At 43.7% G+C, this 24,373-nt stretch overlaps 1 protein-coding gene across 1 annotated transcript in view; it reads right to left on the bottom strand.

Moving 5' to 3' along the window:
- Positions 1-23,185, bottom strand: part of nompA (no mechanoreceptor potential A) — a 156,412-nt gene extending 133,227 nt beyond the window's left edge. The window contains exon 1 of the mRNA XM_067139958.2: positions 23,110-23,185. Within this exon, the coding sequence (XP_066996059.2) occupies positions 23,110-23,185 (76 nt within the window). The remainder of the gene's footprint in view (positions 1-23,109) is intronic.
- Positions 23,186-24,373: the final 1,188 nt, after the last annotated feature.

Here is a 24,373-nt window from a genome sequence, read left to right as displayed (position 1 = left end):
CCTCCTCCGATAACTGGGAACATTATTAGCCAAGAAACACTGGATGTTATTTGGGATTATCATCATTCTTGCTATTAATGTATTATGGAGATATAAATTCTTTCTTTCTTTCTTTCTTTCTTAATCTGCTTACCCTCCAGGGTTGGTTTCTTCCTTGGACTCAGCGAGGGATCCCACCTCTACCGCCTCAAGGGCAGTGTCCTGGATCGTGAGACAATGGGTCGGGGATACAACTGGGGAAGATGACCAGTACCTAGCCCAGGCGGCCTCGCCTGCTATGGTGTACAGGAGCCTTGGTGGGGGATGCGAAGATTGGAAGGGATAGACAAGGAAGAGGGAAGGAAGCGGCCGTGGCCTTAAGTTATGTACCATCCCAGAAAACCACTTTCAGGTTGGCTGAGGTGGGAATCGAACCCACTTCTACTCAGTTGACCTCCCGAGGCAGAGTAGACCCGGTTCCAGCCCTCGTATCACATTTTAAATTTCGTGGCAGAGCCGGGAATCGAACCCGGGCTTCCGGGGGTGGCAGCTAATCACACTAACCACTATACCACAGAGGTGGACGGAGATATGAATTGCCGATGTATATACCGGGTGGTTCACCAGCCCCTTACCTTTTTGGAGATAGGCAACCCAAATAACGCGTATATCCTCAAGATCCTTACAATATAGTTTTATGAACACCAAATAACTTGAAATTTCCCCCAATGGTCGATAAGACTCTCCGCTACATGGGTGTCATGATTGTAAATTGATCCATGGACCTAGCAAAGGAAAAACTACTATGCACAATATCGCGCCAAATACTAAGGACCATTCTGCAAACATGTGATTTATTGCTCCTTGAAATAAAACAGGTACCTGTAATACGATCGAATAGGTTATGCCGCGTGTAAAGAAGTTAAATGAACACTATAGAACACCACTGAAGACTTTGACGCCGATATTAACTTTCGGGGAGGAACGGCTATACGTAAGTGCTAAACCTCTAGCAAGAACTATGAATGTTGACTTTGTAGCCGAATCGGTGTCCGGCTCCATGGCTGAATGGTTAGCGTGCTGTCCTTTGGTTCAAGGAGCCCCGGGTTCGATTCCCGGCCGGGTCGGGGATTTTAACCTTAATTGGTTATTTCCGCTGGCCCGGGGACTGGGGGTGTGTGTGTGTGTCGTCATTAAGCAGAAAATGAAACGAAAACAAGGAAAGAATGAGAAAAAAGAAAATATCGGTAAAAATAAAAAAAATCTGTTAAGGGCTGGAGCACAAGGTGTGTGAGTATCGGAAGCGTAGTGGTTCGAATCCACCTTAACGAAATTTTTTGAACGTCAAAGGTGCTCCGTTTTAGCGGGGATACACTAATATTCAGTATTTTTTCCTAATGGTTTTACGGGATGCGCTCTGATTTGGCGTCTTTCTGTTAAGGATGGGTGGGGAAGGATTGGGAAGGAAATCGGCCTTGGTCTTTTACTAAGGTACCGTCTCTCCATTTGCCTGGTGGTGAAAATGGGAAACTGAGGGAAACCGTTTCATGACGGCCAGCATGGGATGAATCCACAACCTCCCGAGTCCAACGCACACAAATAATCATCCACACCTATGAGGCTACATCACGGCATTTATTCATTTCCTCACAATGTATTCCTATGAAGAGTACGTTGAGTTGTTGCTAATTTATGGAGAAAGTACGGTCGAATTAATAGGTATGCCACGTGCATAAAAATGGTAAAAAGGTAAATGAACACTGTAAAGCATTATTGAAGGCTTTGACACGGATATTAACTTTCGATGTCGAACGGCCATACTTATGTAATAATCATTTAGCGAGCATCTAGTATGTTGTATTTGTGGCTGAGTCGGTTAAGGGTTGATGGCACAAGGTGTTCGAATATCGGTAATGTTGTGGTTCGATTCGAACGTTATGCAATTCTTTTCTTTTTACCGACGGATCATGCCCCATTTTAACGGACACACAATGTTTATGCACACTTACCAGGTCACATCACAGCACGCATCCATTCACTCACGATGTATTCATCGACGAGTACGTTGATATGTTGCTCATTTGTGGGAAACAAGGAAGAACGCAGTCCGGTCACAAAGTCTCTATCAGGTGCGTTTTCCTGACATTCTTTTATCCACCTCCCTTCTCCACCACATCTCCGAAATCCGCCAGCATCTCTTGGCCAGAGGGAATGTGTTGCTCTCTACGTTGCCCACCCCACCCCGTTAGGGTGGGAATGAAAGCATTAAAAAAACACGACCGAAAGGAAGGAGATATTTATCATACATATTTCTTGATTAGTTAATACACTGAGGCTTAGCTACAATTTGCCAATAAAAGAGTACCATTCTGTGGTTTTAGAACGAGTTCAAATCATAACATTCACAGACTGGGTTTGCAGTGCGGTTTTGGTCAAGTAACTGAGCACTTGAATTCGGGATATGGCGGATTCGAACCCCACTCTTGGCAGCCCTGAAGATGGCTTTCCGTGGTTTCCCATTTTTACACCAGGCAGTACCTCAATTAAGCCCACGGTAACTTCCTTTCCACCCTGTCCGATCCAGTCGTTGCAGTAAGACCCAGTGGCGGCTCGTGACAATATTTTCAGAGGGTTCACAACAAAATGTGTGTTCACGTCTCAAATATACCAAAGTAGAATGCAAATCAGTACAAAATAACTTACGTAAATCATTTCACTAAAAGTTCCTTGTAAGGTTGCTTCTCCACTCGTAATGTGATAGAACCCCTATAACCGAGGATGCATTTTTCCGAGACTAATCAGTGAGTGTACAACAAAACTAAAATTACGACTGCCGGGCTGAGTGGCTCAGACGGATTTCTGACGCCAAGTTGGCAGGTTCAATACTTAGCTCGGTAAAAGTAAAATTCACAGCAAATTTGCTACAATGCTGGATTGTAGCGAATATTAAAGGTTGCGAACAGTATTCTTGGATTTACATAGCATGAAGTTCACCAAAGTATGACAACAAGCACAACAATAGTGCGTGCAATTACCATATTTACCAGTACTCAAATTAATTGAAATTGAAACGATTCTCCACCCATAATGTAAAGCAAACTTCTTCCCGTGATTACGAACCCTGTTCAAAATTACCTACAAGTGAAATCTTCCGGCGATGTAATGCAGTAGTTACTTCTGGGAGCTGTGGTCAACAGTAACAGGGGATGTGGCGGACCCTTGTGGTCAGCTGTAATACTATCACTTGTTTGAGGGTAGCTGTAGACTGAAAGGCACATATCTTACCGTGCTCCTCGCTTATGGAGATATCTGTGCATAAACCATGACGTCATCTCCATGCGCATGCGTATAGTCATCTGGCTCGTACCAACATCTCCAGTGTGCTTCCTGCATTGTTAGTCGAAACGAACAGTTGTCAGTGTAACAGAGCTTCGATATAAGTCGAATACTTTCGATCGATTGATAAAATCAGGCAGAAACAAAGGGAACCATTTTGAACTATCCACGAATGCGTGCATATGCATTAGAACTAGGTGTTCACGAGCTCATGTGCTCCTGGGAGTCCACCGCCACTGGTAAGACCTGTCTGTGTCGGTGCGACGTAAAACAAATAGCAAGAGGAAAGAATAAGAACATTCGTTAAAAATGACCCTAAACGCTTCCTGTCACTTTCCTAACACAATAAAACTAAGATACTCAAGTTTATTGGCAAATACATAACAAAGAATGAAACAAGAAATACTTCATTACAAAATACTATAGCGCGTAAAATTTGGTGCTGTCCTCCGTACAAAAGTCTGCCCATTTAAATCTCAGGAACTGTACTGTTGCCTACTTGATAAAGTTGTTTGTGTGTGTGTGTGTTTGTGTGTGTGCGTGCGTGCGTTTGCGAAGATGAAACTAAGTGGCTGGCCTTTGACACAGCTGACCTTGAGTCTATGTAGGGGTTTCAATATAGAGAATCAAGTGGAGTTGCGGCAATTCAAGACTGGCGCATGATTTTCTCAAATACAATGATCCCATGTCCGCCTCTGTGGTGTAGTGGTTAGTGTGATTCCCGGCTCTGCCACAAAATTTGAAAAGTGGTACGAGGGCTGGAACGGGGTCCACTCAGCCTCGGGAGGTCAACTGAGTAGAGGTGGGTTCGATTCCCTCCTCAGCCATCCTGGAAGTGGTTTTCCGTGGTATCCCACTTCTCCTCCAGGCAAATGCCGGGATGGTACCCCACTTAAGGCCACGGCCGCTTCCTTCCCTCTTCCTTGTCTATCCCTTCCAATCTTCCCATTCCCCTGCAAGGCCCCTGTTCAACATAGTAGGTGAGGCCGCCTGGGCGAGGTACTGGCCATCCTCCCGACCCAAAGTCTGAAGCTCCAGGACACTGCCCTTGAGGCGGTAGAGTTGGGATCCCTCGCTGAGTCCGAGGGAAAAACCGACCCTGGAGGGTAAGCAGATTAAGAAGAAGAAGACAATGATCCCATGCTCATGGGGAGAAGCATCTATGGCTAAATAATTTTCGTTTACCGTAAGTGTCAGTATTGCCATCATTTCATCTGATAGTTTGTGGAATTTGCTGCTTCTTCTTGCACTCAGGATTGCAGGATCTGAATCTATTATCAGTGTTAAGTTCAAGTGTCATTATATTTATTTGCGCTTTAAAGGCAAATGGTTCGGTCTTACTGTCAGCATAGAGAAACATATTGTTAAAGCCCATGGCAGCGAGAATCTCCCGTTCATTGCCATGGACGGACACGCATTGATGGCAGTGAATTTTATCTACCGGGGGTCCACCATAAGCAACGCATTGTCTCTGGATGCCGAAATCACTAACAGAATTGCCAAGTCTATGATCGTTATGTCCAGGCTGTAGAAAAGACTGTTGACAACAGATTGCCACGAGTAAATACTAAAATACGTGTCTAAAACGCATGTGTCATTAGCGCACTTCTTTACAGCAGCGAAACCTGGAAAACTCTTCCCAGACATGAAAAAAGATTGAACACTTTCCACCTTCGCTGTCTTACGAGGATCCTCCAGATCTCGTGCAGGGACAAAGTAGGGCCTACCAAACACCGAAGCCCTACAGCGTGCAGGGATCTCCAGTATGCATGGTTTGCTCAGTCATAGGCGATTCAATACGAATGGGGCTTGGGCGAATACCCAACTGCTTGTGGGCTCGGGGCTAGTTAGAAGACCATATCTTCCACTCAAAGATGTTTGTAGAAACGAGCTGAGCCAGACTGATATTTCTTTCAGCGAGTTGGAAAGCATTGCCGAAGGCCGAGGTAACTGACGATTGTCTGTGAGAAATGGGGTGCAGAAAGCGGTGAAGAAAAGGAACGAAGATCGAATAGCAAGAAAGAGCCGGGCATAAGGAGAGAGGCAGCGGCTTCTTCACGACGCGCTCGTGCTTTACGTGTCAGCACTGCAGAATGGACTGCCCTCTTCAGTCACCTAGACACTACACCATCGTCCTACAAGGACGAACGGGTGGCTATGCCTAATAATAATAATAATAATAATAATAATAATAATAATAATAATAATAATAATAATAATAATAATAATAATAATAATAATAATAATAATAATATAATTTCGTGTGGCTATTTCTAGCCGAGTGCAGCCCTTGTAAGACAGACCGTCCGATGAGGGTGGGCGGCATCTGCCATGTGTAGGTAACTGCGTGTTATTGTGGTGGAGGATAGTGTTATGTGTGGTGTGTGAGTTGCAGGGATGTTGAGGACAGCACGAACACCCAGCCCCCGGACCGTTGGAATTAACCAATGAAGGTTAAAATCCCCGACCCGGCCGGGAATCGAACCCGGGACCCTCTGAACAGAAGGCCAGTATGCTGACCATTCAGCCAACGAGTCGGATAATAATAATAATAATAATAATAATAATAATAATAATAATAATAATAATAATAATAATAATAATAATATACCGGGCGAGTTGGCCGTGCGGTTAGAGGCGCGCGGCTGTGAGCTTGAACCCGGGAGACAGTGGGTTCGAATCTCACTGCCGGCAGCCCTGAAGATGGTTTTCCGTGGTTTCCCATATTCGCACCAGGCTGTATCTTAATTAAGGCCACGGCCGCTTCCTTCCAACTCCTAGGCCTTTCCTATCCAATCGTCGCCATAAGACTATCTGTGTCGGTGCGACGTAAAGCCACTAGCAAATAATAATAATAATAATAATAATAATAATAATAATAATAATAATAATAATAATAATAATAATAATAATAATAATAACAATATTGGCTTTACGTCCCTCAACTACTTTTTACGGTTTTTGGAGACGCCGAGGTGCCGGAATTTAATCCAGCAGGAGTTCTTTTACCCGCCAGTTAAATCTACCGACACGAGGCTGACGTATTTGAGCACTGGACTGAGCAGGGATCGAATCTGTCAACTTGGAATCAGAACAATTTACCGTCTGAGCTGCTCAGCCTGGGTCATGTAAGAGGCTAGGGATGAAATCAACAGCCTCGTGTTCTTAGTGTGCGTGATATCTGTCTGGAAACTTGTCTAGCTGACGTGTTTGTACTCATTCTTGACAAACTAAATTGATAAATCCATATAATAAATGCAGTATGTAGGCCCTATGCATATTGTACAGTGATGCTTTTAGTGCGTTTGGCATTTTTGAACCTATTAGCCCTCATTGTCTGAAATACTCTTCAAGTGGTTATTGAATGTGGCATGTGTTTGTCTTGTGATTTAGGTCCCATACTCTAATTCTCTTATACAAGCCCAGTGATTTATATCATATAGTGCAGTTAATAGTGAAGCTGAATATATACTGCATACACTATATGAATTTTAACTGCTATGGGTTATTACAACTATAGATATCAGTCGTCACAATGACGATAAGGATAATATGACTATGAAGACATCATATGAGTTATCATGAATCAGTGGGTCATTTGCGACGAATAGTCAATGGACATCAAATACTCGACAACAGTCCCGCTGGATGCTGTTAGCGGCACCTGTTTACTGCAAGTCGATGTCTGAGGGCGTATATTTACAATGGCAACGTTCTACGTCACTAGGTACGCTCAAGGCACGGGAATCATTAATGGTCAGGTATCAGAGCTATAGTTATATTGTAAATGAATCGAATGTGCGAGGAAAACATTCAGACCGTATAGTCTAGCTGTTAAGGACTAACGTAAGTATGATAACCTGTGGTAGCTCGACTGCTAAGAGCCTTGTGACTGAATTTGCGCTCCGCTGCTTGTTTGAGTAGACATATACATTTGGGTATCGAAAATCTAGCCCCTTCCCCTATACCGCTATGGTGGTTTTCTTTCCGTAAGGTTTTAGCGTTTATCTAACACCTGACTCCACCCAGCTATTACTACCCCTCACTATGACTGGCTTAAAGTGCAGAGAAACAAATATGAACCAATGAACGATGTTCAGTTCGGTGTAAAATAAAGAGTTGGTCAGAAATAGCCTTCATTATTGAAATTTGCTATGAAGCCTCCGTGGCTCAGGCGGCAGCGCGCCGGCCTCTCACCGCTGGATACCGTGGTTCAAATCCCGGCCACTCCATGTGAGATTTGTGCTGGACAAAGCGGAGGCAGGACAGGTTTTTCTCCGGGTACTCCAGTTTTCCCTGTCATCTTTCATTCCAGCAACAGTCTCCATTAACATTTCATCTGTCAGTCATTTATCATTGCCCCAGAGGAGTGCGACAGGCTTCAGCAGCCGGCACATTTCCTATCCTCGCCGCTAGATGGGGGCTTCATTCATTCCATCCTTGACCCGGTCAGATGACTGTGAATTTTCATTGAAATTTGCTGTGATTGGAGTAGATAAGAAGAATTGGGCCACTCGACTCGAACTTGTAGAGCGGAAGGCAGCTCACTCATCCTTCAGGAGGAGGTAAAGTAACGTCTCAATCATGTTGCTAGAAGCATGCGGACCGGGCGAGTTGGCCGTGCGTGTAGAGGCGCGCGGCTGTGAGCTTGCATCCGGGAGATAGTAGGTTCGAATCCCACTGTCGGCAGCCCTGAAGATGGTTTTCCGTGGTTTCCCATTTTCACACCAGGCAAATGCTGGGGCTGTACCTTAATTAAGGCCACGGCCGCTTCCTTCCAACTCCTAGGCCTTTCCTATCCCATCGTCGCCATAAGACCTATCTGTGTCGGTGCGACGTAAAGCCCCTAGCAAAAAAAAAAGAAGAAGCATGCGGGAGGGGGGGGGGGAGGCAATGAAGAAGACGGTGTTGTTAGACATTTCATCACCAACCATAATCACCGTTTCGATATGCGCCAGCTCCCAAGTGTACTACGTGCTGTATGTGTGTCTTATGCTGGTGTATCAGCCTGGAGGCCGTTTGGACCGTCCAATAGCACCACCGACGTTTATGCTTAATAAATAAAATAAAGTCAATGGGTGGTACTATAAGGAAGCATACTAGGCAATACAAGGAGTACCGTAGTTTGCCACTGCTTTCCTCACCGGCCAGAAAGTGCTTTTGCAGCAGCCGGGATGAAACGATAGAGGCCTGGCCTTCTGAACTCAAATTGGCGGGTTCGATCTCGGTTCAGGCCGATGGTATTTGAAGGTGCTCAAATACGCCAGCCTCGGGTCGGTAGATGTAGTGGCACGTAAACTCTTCTGCGGGACAGAATTCCGACACTGCAGCGTCTCCGAAAACTGTAAAAGTAGTTACTGAGATATAACAATGTTACAATCTGCTTTACGTCACACCGACACAGATAGCAACCCTATGAACAACTCCTTTCATAGCATGTTCACGCATTAGTCGTACTCTGCGTGTCATTTCTTAGCACCACTCACACCTCAACAGCTTCAGTGCTCTCACAGTCATAAATCACTTCGTTGAAGGTTTCACATGTCAAGAGCCAGGTGGTAAAATACTGGATCCATAGAGAAGTAGCAACAGGCTATATATTGAGAGAGAATGATATTCATTTCTAGTTATAAGAGGTTATCCCATAAGGATTCTCAACTCAAAATACGATTAAAAGTAGAAAATAAAATGCCATAATGATCTACGCGAGTGAGCATCGAGACGATGGTTCCTGGTTAGAAGGTCTCGACTAAAAAGCGCAGTCTCTTAATATACCATAATAGAAGTAACAACATTTCGGGAAAATTACTGACAACTACTCTGCAGTGCACAAGGCCCTCATGTTTTGAAGAGGCTTGGAGGAGTTCGGGTCCACATCATGTACGCAGTGGTCACAGTTTGTGGGATCAGGAAAACCCCGGGGGTTGGATAAATGTGGTTATTATCTCAGGAAGAGTTGGTCAGAGATATATCACCTTGGCTTTTGATCTTCACCTACGACCTACTTCTTATCAAACACGCTCTTTGGACCACACTAAGCATATTCCTGTTTTCTGTGATAAGAGCAGTACGTTTATGTCAAGACTACATTTTCCTGTATTTCATAATATCCCTTCGAAAGGTCCTCTAGTGGACGTTTTGTTATAGATAGTAAAATATTATTTGAGAATTATTCAACTCAAGATTGTGTCGTTGCTTCTATTACGGAAGGATAATTATTTTGAGCACTTTTATTAGCTTGTAATTCATTTCTCTATATAAAAAAACTAAATAAATGGTTTTTGAAAACGACCAAAAATTCTTCCTATACCCCAAACATGAGCTTTCAATAATTAGCGTTTTTTTAATTAACATATAAATGGAGTACCGCATGGTAGAAGTACTTTATCATTTGAGAAACAATTTATTAGATATACCTAGAGGGCTACTGTACTTGAAATAAAACTTAATTTTTAGGTTTGTAATGAATCACATGCAAATTTAAGACAATTTGTTTTGTTTCAAAGGAAGCCGTCTCCTGGTAATTCTTGATGTACTTTCCAGGTGGCAGCAAAGGCCAAATGGTTGTCTGCGGCTCTGTTGAATATCTCGCAAACACCCAGTTGGCTTTGAAACGTTACTAAATACAGTAACAGCAGAAGACGCCATCGCGCATGCGCAACTGGTACTGCTAATGCCAAGGAATTTTGAGAAAATCAATTTCCCATAATAGAAGAAATATATTTTTGGAGTAGGGTCAAAATTTCTCCTAGAAAACTAGATGGGCACCTTCAGTTAACATTTTCGCGTTATTTCGTAATCCTGTACAGAACGAGTAATATTCACCCGTTTATTTGCCCTGTTCAGATGGCCACTGGAAAAGTTAGAAAGTACATATAAATATCAGGGCAGTATCAACATTTTTCTTCGAAAACTCACGATTCTTTACGGATTCGAATCCCCTGCTTAGTAGTGGCATGAATTGACAAGTGATTGGGGAATATGATGGTTATTGTTGTAATTTTGACGTATTAGACATTAGGGTCATCATATCCAATAACTGAGAAAAGTCGTCGACACTATTCCCGACTCTGTCAAGGATTTAAAATCTTGGTATGGTACGAGCTTGTGCCCATCCTCGTTAGAATAATTAACTGCTAAACAGTCTGATGTTGAAGCAGACGTTGGTGGAGACAGTAGGATAAGGTATTGCATATTCAGATTAAGATACAAACTCCAGTGAAGTGTAGTTACTCCATATTACCACAGAAACAAATATATCGCAGGTTATAAGGCAGTTCACTGGCCCCTGGAAGAATATAAAGCAGTACCTGCAGGAGATATCTCAACGTTGTGCTCTAGAGTCTCAGAGGGTGGATTTTGAGAATTATACTCATTGTCCGCCTCTGTGGTGTAATGGTTAGTGTGATTAGCTGCCACCCCCGGAGGCTCGGGTTCGATTCCCGGCTCTGTCATGAAATTTGAAAAGTACTACGATGGTTAGAACGGGGCCCACTCAGCCTAGGAAGGTCAACTGAGTAGAGGGGGGTTCGATTCCCACCTCAGCCATCCTGGCTTCCCACTTCTCCTCAAGGCAAATGCCGGGATGGTACCTAACTTAAGGCCACGGCCGCTTCTTTCCCTCTTCCTTGTCTATCCCTTCCAATGCTCCTATCCCCCCATAAGGCCCTTGTTCAGCACAGCAGGTGAGGGCGCCTGGGTGATATACTGGTCCTCCTTCCCGGTTGTATCGCCCCGACCCTAAGTCTTACGCTCACCTTGAGGCGGTAGAGGTGGAATCCTTCGCCGAGTCCGAGGGAAAAACCAACCCTGGAGGTTAAACGGATTAAGAAAGAAAGAAAGAAAGAAAGAAAGAAAGAAAGAAAAAAGAAAGATCAAAATCATTAAATGCTGTTTATACATTTTACGGCTTATCAGTTCCATATAATAATGTGGCTAATAAATGTTTGAAACCTTGTAGAATACATGTCGTGTAGCTGCAAATATTTAGGACTGGAATGGAGACATCTATATTGGAAAATGAAATCAGATACTAGGCTTGTAATTTCCTGCAGTAAGTGTGGAAGGAATCCGAAGATAAACTACATTTGGGATAGCTACTAACAACGTCGGGACTCGAATTTCGAGTCTCCGGTAGCGTACGCTTAAGGGCTTAGATACAACAGTGAACCATAAATAAGAGCACCTTTACTAGAAATAAACAAGAATGCATGCACCCTTCAATGGAAATCAGTACTGTGTATTTTAAAGTACCAATCTACGTGAAGGCTTTTTACTTGACTAATTTTTGTTTAGTGTTTGAGTGTTGAAGATGGTCTTCCAGGAAAGGAAAGGCGTTACATTTTACATATTTCTTTGATATTTCCTTTAATGTAAAAGCATCGAACGAAACTTGAAAGCATATGATTTCGTAATCCAGTGGACGATAAATCTGAACAAAGAAGATTTTGTGGAAAGTTGAATGGTGTGAACTGAGTTTTTCTCTTCCCGTGTTCAACACCGGATATTGGTAGTAAAGTGTCATACCATCAACCGTTCTACACACTGCTCGTTCTACTTTGGAAGTCGCTTTCTCTGTGATCTTTACAGCTGACATAGGCGATAAGATGCGCATTTGGCAGCGGCCAACCTGAGTTATGAGCTGACATACTTGCCCAGACTCACTTGAAGACAACTGTAGAATGGCGTCTTAATTCTAATTCTGGGAGTCCATTATAATCGTAACAAAAATTATACGAGTAACACACATACGCAGCTAATAATAATTTCGTGTGGCTATTTCTAGACGAGTGCAGCCCTTGTAAGGCAGATCCTCCGATGAGGGTGGGCGGCATCTGCCATGCGTAGGTAACTGCGTGTTATTGTGGTGGAGGATAATGTTATGTGTGGTACATACGCAGCTAGAGGCAACCCTATAATACAGATCCTCGGACATCGTTTGCAGTTGGCTATGTAGTAAAGTTAGTCAGGCACTCGCTTTACATGCCGTAAATGGCAGTAAATCCGGGAAGGACTTGTGTACTGTACGGTACCAGCGCGTATTACTAATGATTTATCCTAATTAATGAAAAGGGCGCCATAATCATGGCCGCATTGTACATCGAATGAAAGACAGAACTTTTAAGAATGATTCAGAGCAGTTAGCGTGTGTGTTGTGTATCACAGATTCAGAGCAGTTTGCGCTCATAAGGGACGTGCGGTACGGTATGATACCAGACTTTTATTGACAGCCCATAAGGCCAATTTACATGAAAATATCTTTTCCTCGCTTCCCTTCATTGAATACCTTCAATAAACCAGTTAAGAGAGTAATGAAATCTCCATCCTTCCCGGGTTTTAGAATGCCTTTTTAGGACGAAATTCCAGCGCTCCGGTATCTCTAAAGTTATACTATATAATAACAATTAGAGGGATGTTACACTTGTATTTTGTTTTTAGCTATTGTTTTACGTCGCACTGACACATACGGGTCTTATGGCGATGATGGGATAAGACAGATAAGGAATGGGGAGGAAACGGCTGATGACTTTTAAGATAAATTCCCAGCATTTGCCTGTTGTGTGAAAATGGGAAACCAAGGAAAACCATCTTCACAGCTGCCAACAGTGGGGTTGAACCCTCTATATTACGAATGTAAGCTCACAGTTTCGTGACCCCAACTGCGTAGAGTACTCCACTAGGTTTCATTGGATTTATTATTATTGTTATTTCTTTCTTTCTTTCTTTCTTTCTTTCTTTCTTTCTTAATCTGTTTATTGTCCAGGGTTGGCTTTTCCCTCGGACTTAGCGAGGGATCCCACCTCTACCGCCTCAAGGGCAGTGTCCTGGAGCTTCAGACATCGGATCGGGGGATACAACTGGGGAGAATGATCAGTACCTCGCCCAGGTGGCCTCACCTGCTATACTGAACAGGGGCCTTGGGGGGGGGGGATGGGAAGATTGGAAGGGATAGACAAGGAAGAGGAAAGGAAGCGGCCGTGGCCTTAAGTTAGGTACCATCCTGGCATTTGCTTGGAGGAGAAGTGGGAAACCACGGAAAACCACTTCCAGGATGGCTGAGGTGGGAATCGAACCCACCTCTACTCAGTTGACCTCCCGAGGCTGAGTGGACCCCGTTCCAGCCCTCGTACCACTTTTCAAATTTCGTGGCAGAGCCGGGAATCGAACCCGGGCCTCCGGGGGTGGCAGCTAATCATACTAACCACTAGACCACAGAGGTGGACATTATTGTTATTATTATTATTATTATTATTATTATTATTATTATTATTATTATTATTATTATTATTATTATTGTTATTGGCACCCAGGTACGTACAGACGAATGACAATCGCTCTTTCTATGGACTAAAAAGACAAAACTAGGTGTTCTTATACTGACTACTTGTTGAGATGCTTGTGATCATTTTCATGGAAGAGAGACCACGTTATAAAATGTGTATACGACGCTCAACATCAGTTGGTATTGATCGAACTTCTTTATAATACTACGGAAAGAAGATGATGTCCGCCTCTGTGGTCTAGTGGTTAGCGTGATTAGCTACCACCCCCGGAGGTCCGGGTTCGATTCCCGGCTCTGCCACGAAATTTGAAAAGTGGTACGAGGGCTGGAACGGGGTCCACTCAGCCTCGGGAGGTCAATTGAGTAGAGGTGGGTTCGATTCCCACCTCAGCCATCCTGGAAGTAGTTTTCCGTGGTATCCCACTTCTCCTCCAGGCAAATGCCGGGATGGTACCTCACTTAAGGCCACGGCCGCTTCCTTCCCTCTTCCTTGCCTGTCCCATCCAATCTTCCCATCCCTCCGTAAGGCCCCTGTTCAGCATAGCAGGTGAGGCCACCTGGGCGAGGTATTGGTCATTCTCCTCAGTTGAATCCCCAGACCCAAAGTCTGAAGCTCCAGGACACTGGACACTGCCCTTGAGGCGGTAGAGTTGGGGTCCCTCGCTGAGTCCGAGGGAAAAGCCAACCCTGGAGGGTAAACAGATTAAGAAAGATAGAAGAAGATGATAACATGTTAGACAGTTTTATAATATCATATGAAACCCTGGCGCGGAGGTGGCCCATGGGAGTCAAATAGAGAGATCCGCACAAGGTGAGCCAAATATGTCCTCGAACACTCCGGGCTCTGAATGTTGTACGCTAAATGAACAAAATAAATACGGTAACCCTAATGGTTACATACACATGCCCTTCAGAAATACCCAGCTCCGCTATGATTTCTTTCGAGCTATCCCCTTAACTGGCTTCAGGTCATGAATTGATGATGGTGACTAATTCAAAAATTATGCTACCGAGCAAGTGGCTGCGTGGTTTATGTCACGTGTTACGAGCTTGCATTCGGGAGATAGTGCGTTCGAACCCCACTGTCAGCAGACCTGAAGATGGTTTTCCGTGGCTTTCCATTTCCACACCAGACAAATGCTGGGACTGTACCTTAATTAAGGCCACGGTCGCTTCCCTGCCACTCCTAGCCTTTTTCATATCCCATCGTCACCATTAAGACCTGTCTGTGTCGATGGGAAGTAAAGCTTAATTGTAAATAACAAAAATACTCTTACTCACGTAATTATCGTCTCTCGCGAGTGAATCATTCGATGATTCTGTTTTCGGGAAAGATGCTAGATTGGAGTAGTACAATATCCATATAGAGTTCAACTAGGATGTTGATTTTTAAAAGCGATGCGAGCTGTACATTATCCAATTATAAGGCAAACCTACCAAATTTCATGATCTATTTCGTGATCTGTTATTTAAAGTTTCCCAGGGAGCAGGGAGTTACGTACATCGGAGAAAATGAAATGGCGTATGGCTTTTTTAGTGCCGGGAGTGTCCGAGGACAAGTTCGGCTCGCCAGATACAGGTCTTTTGATTTGACACCCGTAGGCGACCTGCGCGTCGTGATGAGGGATGAAATGATGATGAAGACGACACATATATCCAGCCCCCGTGTCAGCAAAATTAACCAATGAAGGTTAAAATTCCCGACTCTGCCGGGAGTCGAACTCGGGTTGCCTGTGACCGAAGGCCAGCACGCTAACCATTTAGCCATGGAGCCGGTCTATATTGGAGAGATATGATTCCAAAACGGGTTCATGTATGGCATCCATCTTCTCGTTTGAAAGTCGTTAGTTAGCATACAGTAGCCAGCTGAATGGGGATCTTGTTTCGAAGAAGAGGTGTTGTGACAGTCTTCATTACAGTTTTTAGTCTTCAGTCCTTCAATCTGTGTATAATAAACTCCTATCATTAATGTCTGGTACCTTAATATATATATGGGTGTATGTTTAACGTCATCATCATCATCATCATCTGTTTACCCTCCAGGTTCGGTTTTTCCCTCGGACTTAGCGAGGGATCCCACCTCTACCGCCTCAAGGGCAGTGTCCTGGAGCTTCAGACTCTTGGTCGGGGATACAACTGGGGAGTATGACCAGTACCTCGCCCAGGCGGCCTCACCTGCTATGCTGAACAGGGGCCTTGTGGAGGGATGGGAAGATTGGAAGGGATAGGCAAGGAAGAGGGAAGGAAGCGGCCGTGGCCTTAAGTGAGGTACCATCCCGGCATTCGCCTGGAGGAGAAGTGGGAAACCACGGAAAACCACTTCCAGGATGGCTGAGGTGGGAATCGAACCCACCTCTACTCAGTTGACCTCCCGAGGCTGAGTGGACCCCGTTCCAGCCCTCGTACCACTTTTCAAATTTCGTGGCAGAGCCGGGAATCGAACCCGGACCTCCGGGGGTGGCAGCTAATCACGCTAACCACTACACCACGGAGGCGGACGTATGTTTAACGTACTACTGTTTACTTTAAGAACAGGATTGTACCAAGAATCGCTTATGCAAATGAACACAATCTTTACGATGTTTATACATATTCGATAAAATGCCCCGTGTGGAAGGAAATCTTCGTAGGGCAATGGAAAAAGGAAGAGCTAAAAGTTTAGGCCTACACGACTTAAAGAAGACAAGAAAGAATATGTTGACTGAAGTCTGAAGGCTGAACTTCAGAAGATTTTAGAGGAAAAGTCACCTACATCCCAAGTTGCCCAGAATGAGATCCTTCGATTGCGTAAAATCACCGTTAACCGTCCGACTCGTTGGCTGAACGGCCAGCGTACTAGCCTTCGTTCAGAGGGTCCCGGGTTCGATTCCCGGCTGGGTCGGGGATTTTAACCTTAATTGGTTAATTCCTACGGCACGGGGCTGGGTGTATGTGTTGTCTTCATCATTATTTCATCATCACGACGTGCAGGTCACCTACGGGAGTCAGATAGAAAGATCTGCATCTGGCGAGCCGAACCCGTCCTGGGATATCCCGGCTCTAAAAGCCATACGACATTTCATTCTTTACCGTTAACCGGAAGAACATTTTTACAAGGGCGAAAAGGGATCCCATATCTGAGATATACCAAGCAAATGAAATACCAAGTGGAAGTGTTTCTGAATGTGCAAATAAGGTTGGCTTATCTACAGAAATTAAAGCAACCACAAGTGGTTTGAAACCTGAAAAGAGGAATAACAGTCATGATGATGGTGATTCGTTTCGCAATTCGTGTAAACAGAAATATGGGGGTGGAAAAATAAAAGTTCGTAGATTACGTGCTACTTTTTCATAAATAGTGCTACGAAAATTGTCAATGACTGGATTCCAGAAACCCACCTGTAATGGGTACGCAAGCAAAGAACGCAGTGATAATGCCAGTGAATAGACTGAAACTTACGAAAAGTTACAGCTATGGAATTAGGTGTTTGGACTCACGGAAGGAGGTATGTGCACCAGGTTCCATTTTCAAGTAAGTGACCTTCTCATTACTGCCAGTATTCAGTTGATAGTAGTTTAGTGTGTTTATCAGAGTCCATTTGTAAGAATGATGCTAAAATACTTTTTGAAGTAAATACACAACATCTGTTTTTTTTACGAACTTTTAGTGTCACGAATTTCGGTATACCTTGCAGGCAAGAAATATACAGGCTGATATTTGCTAACGTATTCGGATCTCACACACGACAGCTGTTGGATATCGTAAGCACCGCGGCCGACACGAGATGCGCTTCTTCCTGCCGTAAAATCAACAACTGCTACAGAATAATGACATTTAAAATAAAATAACAAAATACTTACCACATTACAGCAAATTCTTGAAATATTCTCTATTAGCCTGTAAGGATACAGACAGGAATATTTCAAAGATGACGTGCAGTCCACGTGCTCTAGTGGACATAACGAGTGTCTAATGTGACTAATCACACATGTAGGTATGCCATATTGTTCTTTAATGTGGCAAAATGTAACGAATCCTTTCTTTTCAAACAAACATTCATGAGAACATTATGATGTCTGTTCCATATCTTGACAGGAATCATTACCCACAGTTTGACCCTATTTTATTTTTCTTGTGTACAAGATATAGTACCTTTTATTTGGGTTTAAGTCAAATTTAGCCTTTCACATTTGTTATACTTAAAATAGATCAAATAAGTGGCAGATTATTAACGGTAAATTTCATTTGTGAAACTCAGATCATTATGGTAACGTATGTAGCATGGTATGGGCAGCAGAGTCTGGAAGTTGATGTGGAGGGTGCAAGATGAAGGAAGTGTATCTTAATGGCCAGCTCCCTTCCTGCCACTGTTGTATAACGGATTTTGTAACCTTAACCTCACCCCATCACCGTCAGTAACACTGTCTTCCTTAGTCTACGGCCATATCTCCTGTACGTATTGCGGGATACTTGGAAATGAAAAGCTTTCAACTATTGATTTTAAGTGTCGGTGGATGCAGAGTGGGTCTCGGTCCATAAGTGGCCACGGCTGGTCCGCGGTCCAACAGCTCTGCACTCTGACCGGCCAACAGAGCAGAGGAGGGGTGGCCACGGCTCTACGCCTCTGCATTCGGGAGACGGGACAGGGCTGGACCTCACGGTTGGCCCCAACCGTCGGCTGTCCTGAGAATGGTTTTCGGTGGTTTTCCATTCTCCTGCACCAAAGTGAATGCCGGGACATTTCCTAGTACAGGCCACGGCCGCCAACCCCCTTATCTTCTCCGAGCATCTCCTTCACCATAACAAATCTCCCGGCCTGAGAGACGGCGTCACCGTCTAAGAGGCCCGCCTTCCCCTTCAGGGAAGGAATGAAAACATTTTAGTAGTAGTAGTAGTAGTAGAGTTTAAATGTCTAAGGAATTTTTTATAATGTTCATGATATCCGCTGAAAATCGATAACTGTTGAATCACAGAAGTAGATATGCTAGGGGCTTTACGTCGCACCGACACAGATAGGTCTTATGGCGACGATGGGATAGGAAAGGCCTAGGAGTTGGAAGGAAGCGGCCGTGGCCTTAATTAAGGTACAGCCCCAGCATTTGCCTGGTGTGAAAATGGGAAACCACGGAAAACCATCTTCAGGGCTGCCGATAGTGGGATTCGAACCTACTATCTCCCGGATGCAAGCTCACAGCCGCACGCCTCTACGCGCACGGCCAACTCGCCCGGTGAAGTAGATATGACCGGCATCATGCAATTAGGAGCACCCCGTGTGGAGTAATGGAATAGCCTACATGGAGCATAATTTAGCTGTGAGGGGAAGCCACAGTTGAGCGTTTCGAATAGGGAACATGGGTACATTTTTGTTACAAACACCTGTTTACCTTATATATTTTCTTCTAGCTAAAAATGACATGAGTTTCTCATAACCGAGCTCTTTGACTACACGAATCAGGCCGTGAAGCTGTAAACTTGCATTCGGGTGGTGGCGGGTTTGAACCTCATCGTTTGCAGCCCTGTCATAGTTTCCCGTAGTTTTCCATTTTCAGAGCGGACAAGTACTGGACTATATGTTAATTAAGGTTTTGGCTCCTATCATCCCAATCTTAGGTTTCTTTCTCAGCGTCGGTGAAAAGCTTAAGATGTTAGTGGAGGTCAAGCAGGTTACAAAATAAATAAATAAATAAATAAATAAATAAATAAATAAATAAATAAATAAATAAATAAATAAATAAATAAATAAATACATCTTCATTATAAATTACGTCGTTTAGTTCCATATGCCTACCTCTTTTCATTAAATCATTAAACATTTAGTCTAATGATCGCCGCTTTGGTCTCCCTCTACACTCTACCGTTCGTGGCCGAGTCTATTACTCTCCTGGGTAAACTACACTCCCCATATTTTCTTAAGAATAGTCCAGTTGTTATCCTAGTCCCCAGCTGACAGATCAAACATGTTTAAAGTGTATTACACACACAAGTATTTAGAATCGGAAACCCATGAGTGAGGTTCCACAAATCACTTCAGGAAGCAATGCATATTTATAAGATAATCCCTAAGGAAGACTGTCTGCCCGGGTTAGATTTCCGGCCAGCTCATGGATTTTTACTAGGATCTGAGGGCAGGTTCGAGATCTACTCAGCTTACGTGAGTACAATTGAGGAGCTATCTGAAAAGGAGATAGCGGACCCGGTCTAAAAGCCATGGATAACGGCCGAGAAGACCAAGAGTCACCTCTTAATCTGTGGACTGAGTAGCTCAAGGCCCATCAGGGTTGTTGCACAATGGTTTTATACTTAGTGAAGATTTGAAGTGTCGCGGAGTTGTCGCATGTTTCCTGTGAAAAATGTAAGTCATCAGTTGGGCTTCGTCAATTGGACGTAATTGTTGGACATAATCTCTTTATTATAACGAAACTAAAGCGAACTTGCGAATCATTCTGGGTGACTAAATGATATGATTTGTTTGCTTTCTCCGTAGTTATGGCAATGCTATCACAGTATCCACTGCTTTTGAAGTGATGCGGGACACACGTATCTTCAGCTTGTATTAAACGTTCAGTTATTTAGAATCGTTAACTTATGAATGGAGTTAAATAAACCCTTTCAGGAAGCAATCTCTATCTCTAATGAACTCCTTGCACCACTTGAGGTATTAACGCCCATTCCCACGGTAACTATGTGCTCAAAGTGTTGCATGTTGTATGTTCAGTCCGTGTTCCAAAAGCTTCTTTTTCTCCTCTTTCTAATCTAATAATGTGATATATTATTCCAATGGTCAGACGTTTCGACGAGAATAGTGACTCCGAAATAACGAGTGCTGTTGGGCATAATTCACATAAACTGAACGCACAACGTTTCTCGTGTATAAAATAAGGAAATAATAATAATATTTAGGCACCAAATTCACGTTCGTGTCAGGGAGTGCGGCATATCCAGCATTCATTATCATTTACGAATCGACTTGCACAAAATCATTTAACAGTTTCACTTCTTCTAAAGTTCGCGGAGTGCCTTACACTTGTGACACTACATGTGAAATTCTTCAGCTCAGATCAACCCTAACTGCAGAGGAAAAATCCGTTCTGAAGACGTGCTTTAAGTAAAAGATTTGCAGGCTATGAGAGTGACGAACATCCTTCTCCATATATCCTGCGTATAGATATGGGGGCGTGATGCACTCCGGTATTTTATTAGAAACTTGTATGATGGGTAAACGGAAACTTGTATGATGGGTAAAGGGAGAAGCTACGTTGTACTTGTCGGCCATGTTGAAAAGCTAGAACTCTGATGTATTATTTATAGCAAATACTGAAAAAATCCATTGTTCTAAAAGAACGCCATCTGTTAGTCTGCAGGAACGATGACCAATTAGCTACTAGTTACTTGACCATTACCAAAAATTTAAGAAAAATCCCTAATAATAATAATAATAATAATAATAATAATAATAATAATAATAATAATAATAATAATAATAATAATAATAATAATAGTCTGGACTGAGTAGCTCAGACGGTAGAGCACTGGCCTTCTGAGATAAAGTTGGCAGGTTCAACCACGGCTCAGGCCGGTGATATTTGAAGGTGCTCAAATACCTCAGCCTCGTGTCGATATACTGTAATTACCAGCACGTAAAACAACTCCTGCGGGAAAATATTTCGGCCCCATGCCGTCTCTGAAAACCGCAGAAGTCGTCCGTGAATGTAATAATAATAATAATAATAATAATAATAATAATAATAATAATAATAATAATAATAATAATAATAATAATCATCATCATCATCATCATCACCTTACATCAAGTTTAACTCAAGGCACACATCGTATAAAGAAGTAACCATTTTACTTCAAGATTGGAAACTGATGACTGACAGAATTTCTCTGTTTACATTCAAAATAAACGCCCTGTCTAACGAACTAGATACTTTAAGATTTCTTAAGATGTGTAGCATTTGAAAGGACGTTGAAAATAATAAACGAAACAGAATAATTGGGGACATGCCCATGGCTGGCTTAGCATAAGAGAATGTGATAGCCAGAATGGCATCGTCACTGGTATCTCGCCAGTTTGAACCCTGCCAAAGCATGTGGGGATTTAGAAAGAAGGAGTCACGTTTACTGTTTTCTTTTGACATTACACAGGAGGCTACTTTGCAAAGACATACAAGTAACTGCAGTTTGGAAGAAGAGTGTTAACTGCCATGGCGGCATTTAACAGTGCGGATTGTGATATGAACGAACTGAAGTAAAAAACATGCTAAAGGAACCAAAATACATTTTATTTCGAATTTGAGTCACGATTCTCAGTTGTAATCATGTAGGCTGAGTGGACCTCGAACCAGCCCTCAGAACTAGGTAAAGAATTTCTGACCTAGCCGGGAATCGAACACAGGGCTTCTGGGCTAGAGGCAAACGCGCTACCCCTACACCCCGGGGCTAGCAAAGGTCGACGCCACTCCGGGGCGACTCAAACGAACAAGGTTTTTTCATAAACCGACCAGGATTATACTACGGCGAATGTTCGGAAATCTGTGGGGCTAATCACAGATCTAAACCTATTGTAATAGGAAACAATGAACATCAAAGAATTTTTTAAATAGATCAACGACGTCATACATTCATCATCATATGACTGAAAGCAAGTAGTGGTCTCTTAAACCATTTATAGTAATAAACACCTGCTTATGAGAAAGAAATTAGTTAACAGATAACAAATGCGTCCGCCTCTGTGGTGTAGTGGTTAGTGTGATTAGCTGCCACCCCCGGAGGCCCGGGTTCGATTCCCGGCTCTGTCACGAAATTTGAAAAGCGGTACGAGGGCTGGAACGGGGTCCACTCAGCCTCGAGAGGTCAAATGAGTAGAGGTGGGTTCGATTTCCACCTCAGCCATCCTGGAAGTGGTTTTCCGTGGTTTCCCACTTCTCCTCCAGGCAAATGCCGGGATGGTACCTAACTTAAGGCTACGGCCGTTTTCTTCCCTCTTCCTTGTCTATCCCTTCCAATCTTCCCATCCCCCCGCAAGGTCCCTGTTCAGCATAGCAGGTGAGGCCGCCTGGGCGAGGTACTGGTCATTCTCCCCAGTTGTATCCCACGACCCAGAGTCTGAAGCTCCAGGACACTGCCCTTGAGGCGGCAGAGGTGGGATCGCTCGCTGTGTCCGAGGGAAAAACCGACCCTGCAGGGTCAACAGATAAACAAGAAGAAGCTAACAAATTAATAATTTCGGATAATGGATGTTATTATATTTCAAGAGTCTAGATGAGCCCACCAGAGCAGGGGCAGTGAGTATCTTGCTATAAATATCCTACATCCATTACACTTACTGCTAGCAGGCTAGAAGTTGATTACAGTAGAATGAAGAGATATTTTGTCTCAAACGTAAGTTTAGGCATGCAAGCATGAAAATGAAATGTTATTGTTACTGAGATACGTCTTAAGAATAGAATAGTGATATTGACTCTTGTCTTCAGTTTCGAGGAACCACTTAATATGACATAGTATGAGAGGAATCTGGAACACTCACCATTGGCCATCATTTTGAGAACCGTGATGACTGTAATTGCATGCACCATAGCTGGAAGATAGTGTTTTCTTCTCATTTTGTTCTTGTATCCCGGTCAGATACTCAAGCGGGCATGTTACTGTTCACAAGAACCAGTACTAGAACTACGCACTACCTGTCTGATCCGGAGGTAACACCTAACTAACAGAAGAACCGACCTGTCTCTGGCCTTCATTAGCTGTTGCTCGGACCGGATATCATCTTTTGTCCCCTCAGCTTCCGGGGGAGGCTGTGGGGGAGGGTGGGGTCACTGGCGTGCTGTTCATTGTCCTGATTATTGTGCAACCCTTCCCCCTCTTTGATGGCCGGTCGCGTGAGGCCGCCACAGCAGAGGGGCGGGTTGACCAGACGAGGTGACTGATGCGCAATCTCTTTGCATGAGTTCTTTTTTTTTTTTTTTTTTTTTTTTTGTAATTCACTCTATTATTCCTTTTCCGCGCATGTCACTGTACTGTCTGTCGATCGTACGATACATTCAACATTTTGTATAAACAATACAACTTGGCCAGTCCGAACAATTGACGGTCCGAAATAATTTGAAATCTTGAAAGATATACAATTAAATGTAAATTTTAACTAACCTCGTCATATTTACAACCATACTTTGAAAAGTTAAAGAAAGCGCGAAAGTATGCTGATGTGTGAGTTGAAACGGGACAATCAGCCTCGTGAAAACAACGTAGGCCTGCAGGTGACAGGTTCTTTCTTGACTTCATTGCTGATATAACTGCAGTAGATAGAGGTATCACAGCCACACAGACGACCATTCAGTCTCTTAGCCCGTACAGAGAACAAAGCGTTCTTGACTACAAAGTCTGAAGTCCATGAACAACAACAACAACCATGACAATGATTCTTTCTTTCTCTCTTAATCCGTTTACCCTCCCTGGTTGGTTTCCCTCTCGGACTCAGCGAGGGATCCCACCCCTACCGCCTCAAGGACGGTGTCTTGGAGCTTGAAACCTTGGGTTGGAGCGGTTCAACTTTTAAGAAGGACCAGTACCTCGCACAGGCGACTTCACCTGCTATGCCTAGTGAGGGGGGCGGAGGATTGGAAGGGATATAAGAGGAAGAGGGAAGGAAGCGGCCGTGACCTTAAGTTAGGTACCGACCCGGAATTTGCCTGGAGAAGTGGGAAACCACAGAAAACCTCTCATAGGATGGCTGGGGTGGGAACAGAAACCTCCTCTAGTCATTTGACCTCCCGAGGCTGCGTGGACCCCGT

This window comes from Anabrus simplex, chromosome 2, assembly GCF_040414725.1.
Source record: "Anabrus simplex isolate iqAnaSimp1 chromosome 2, ASM4041472v1, whole genome shotgun sequence".
Classification (NCBI taxonomy): Eukaryota; Metazoa; Arthropoda; class Insecta; order Orthoptera; family Tettigoniidae; genus Anabrus; species Anabrus simplex.
The sequence above is the reverse complement of the archived record's forward strand: the minus strand, read 5'-3'. Positions and strand labels throughout refer to the sequence as shown.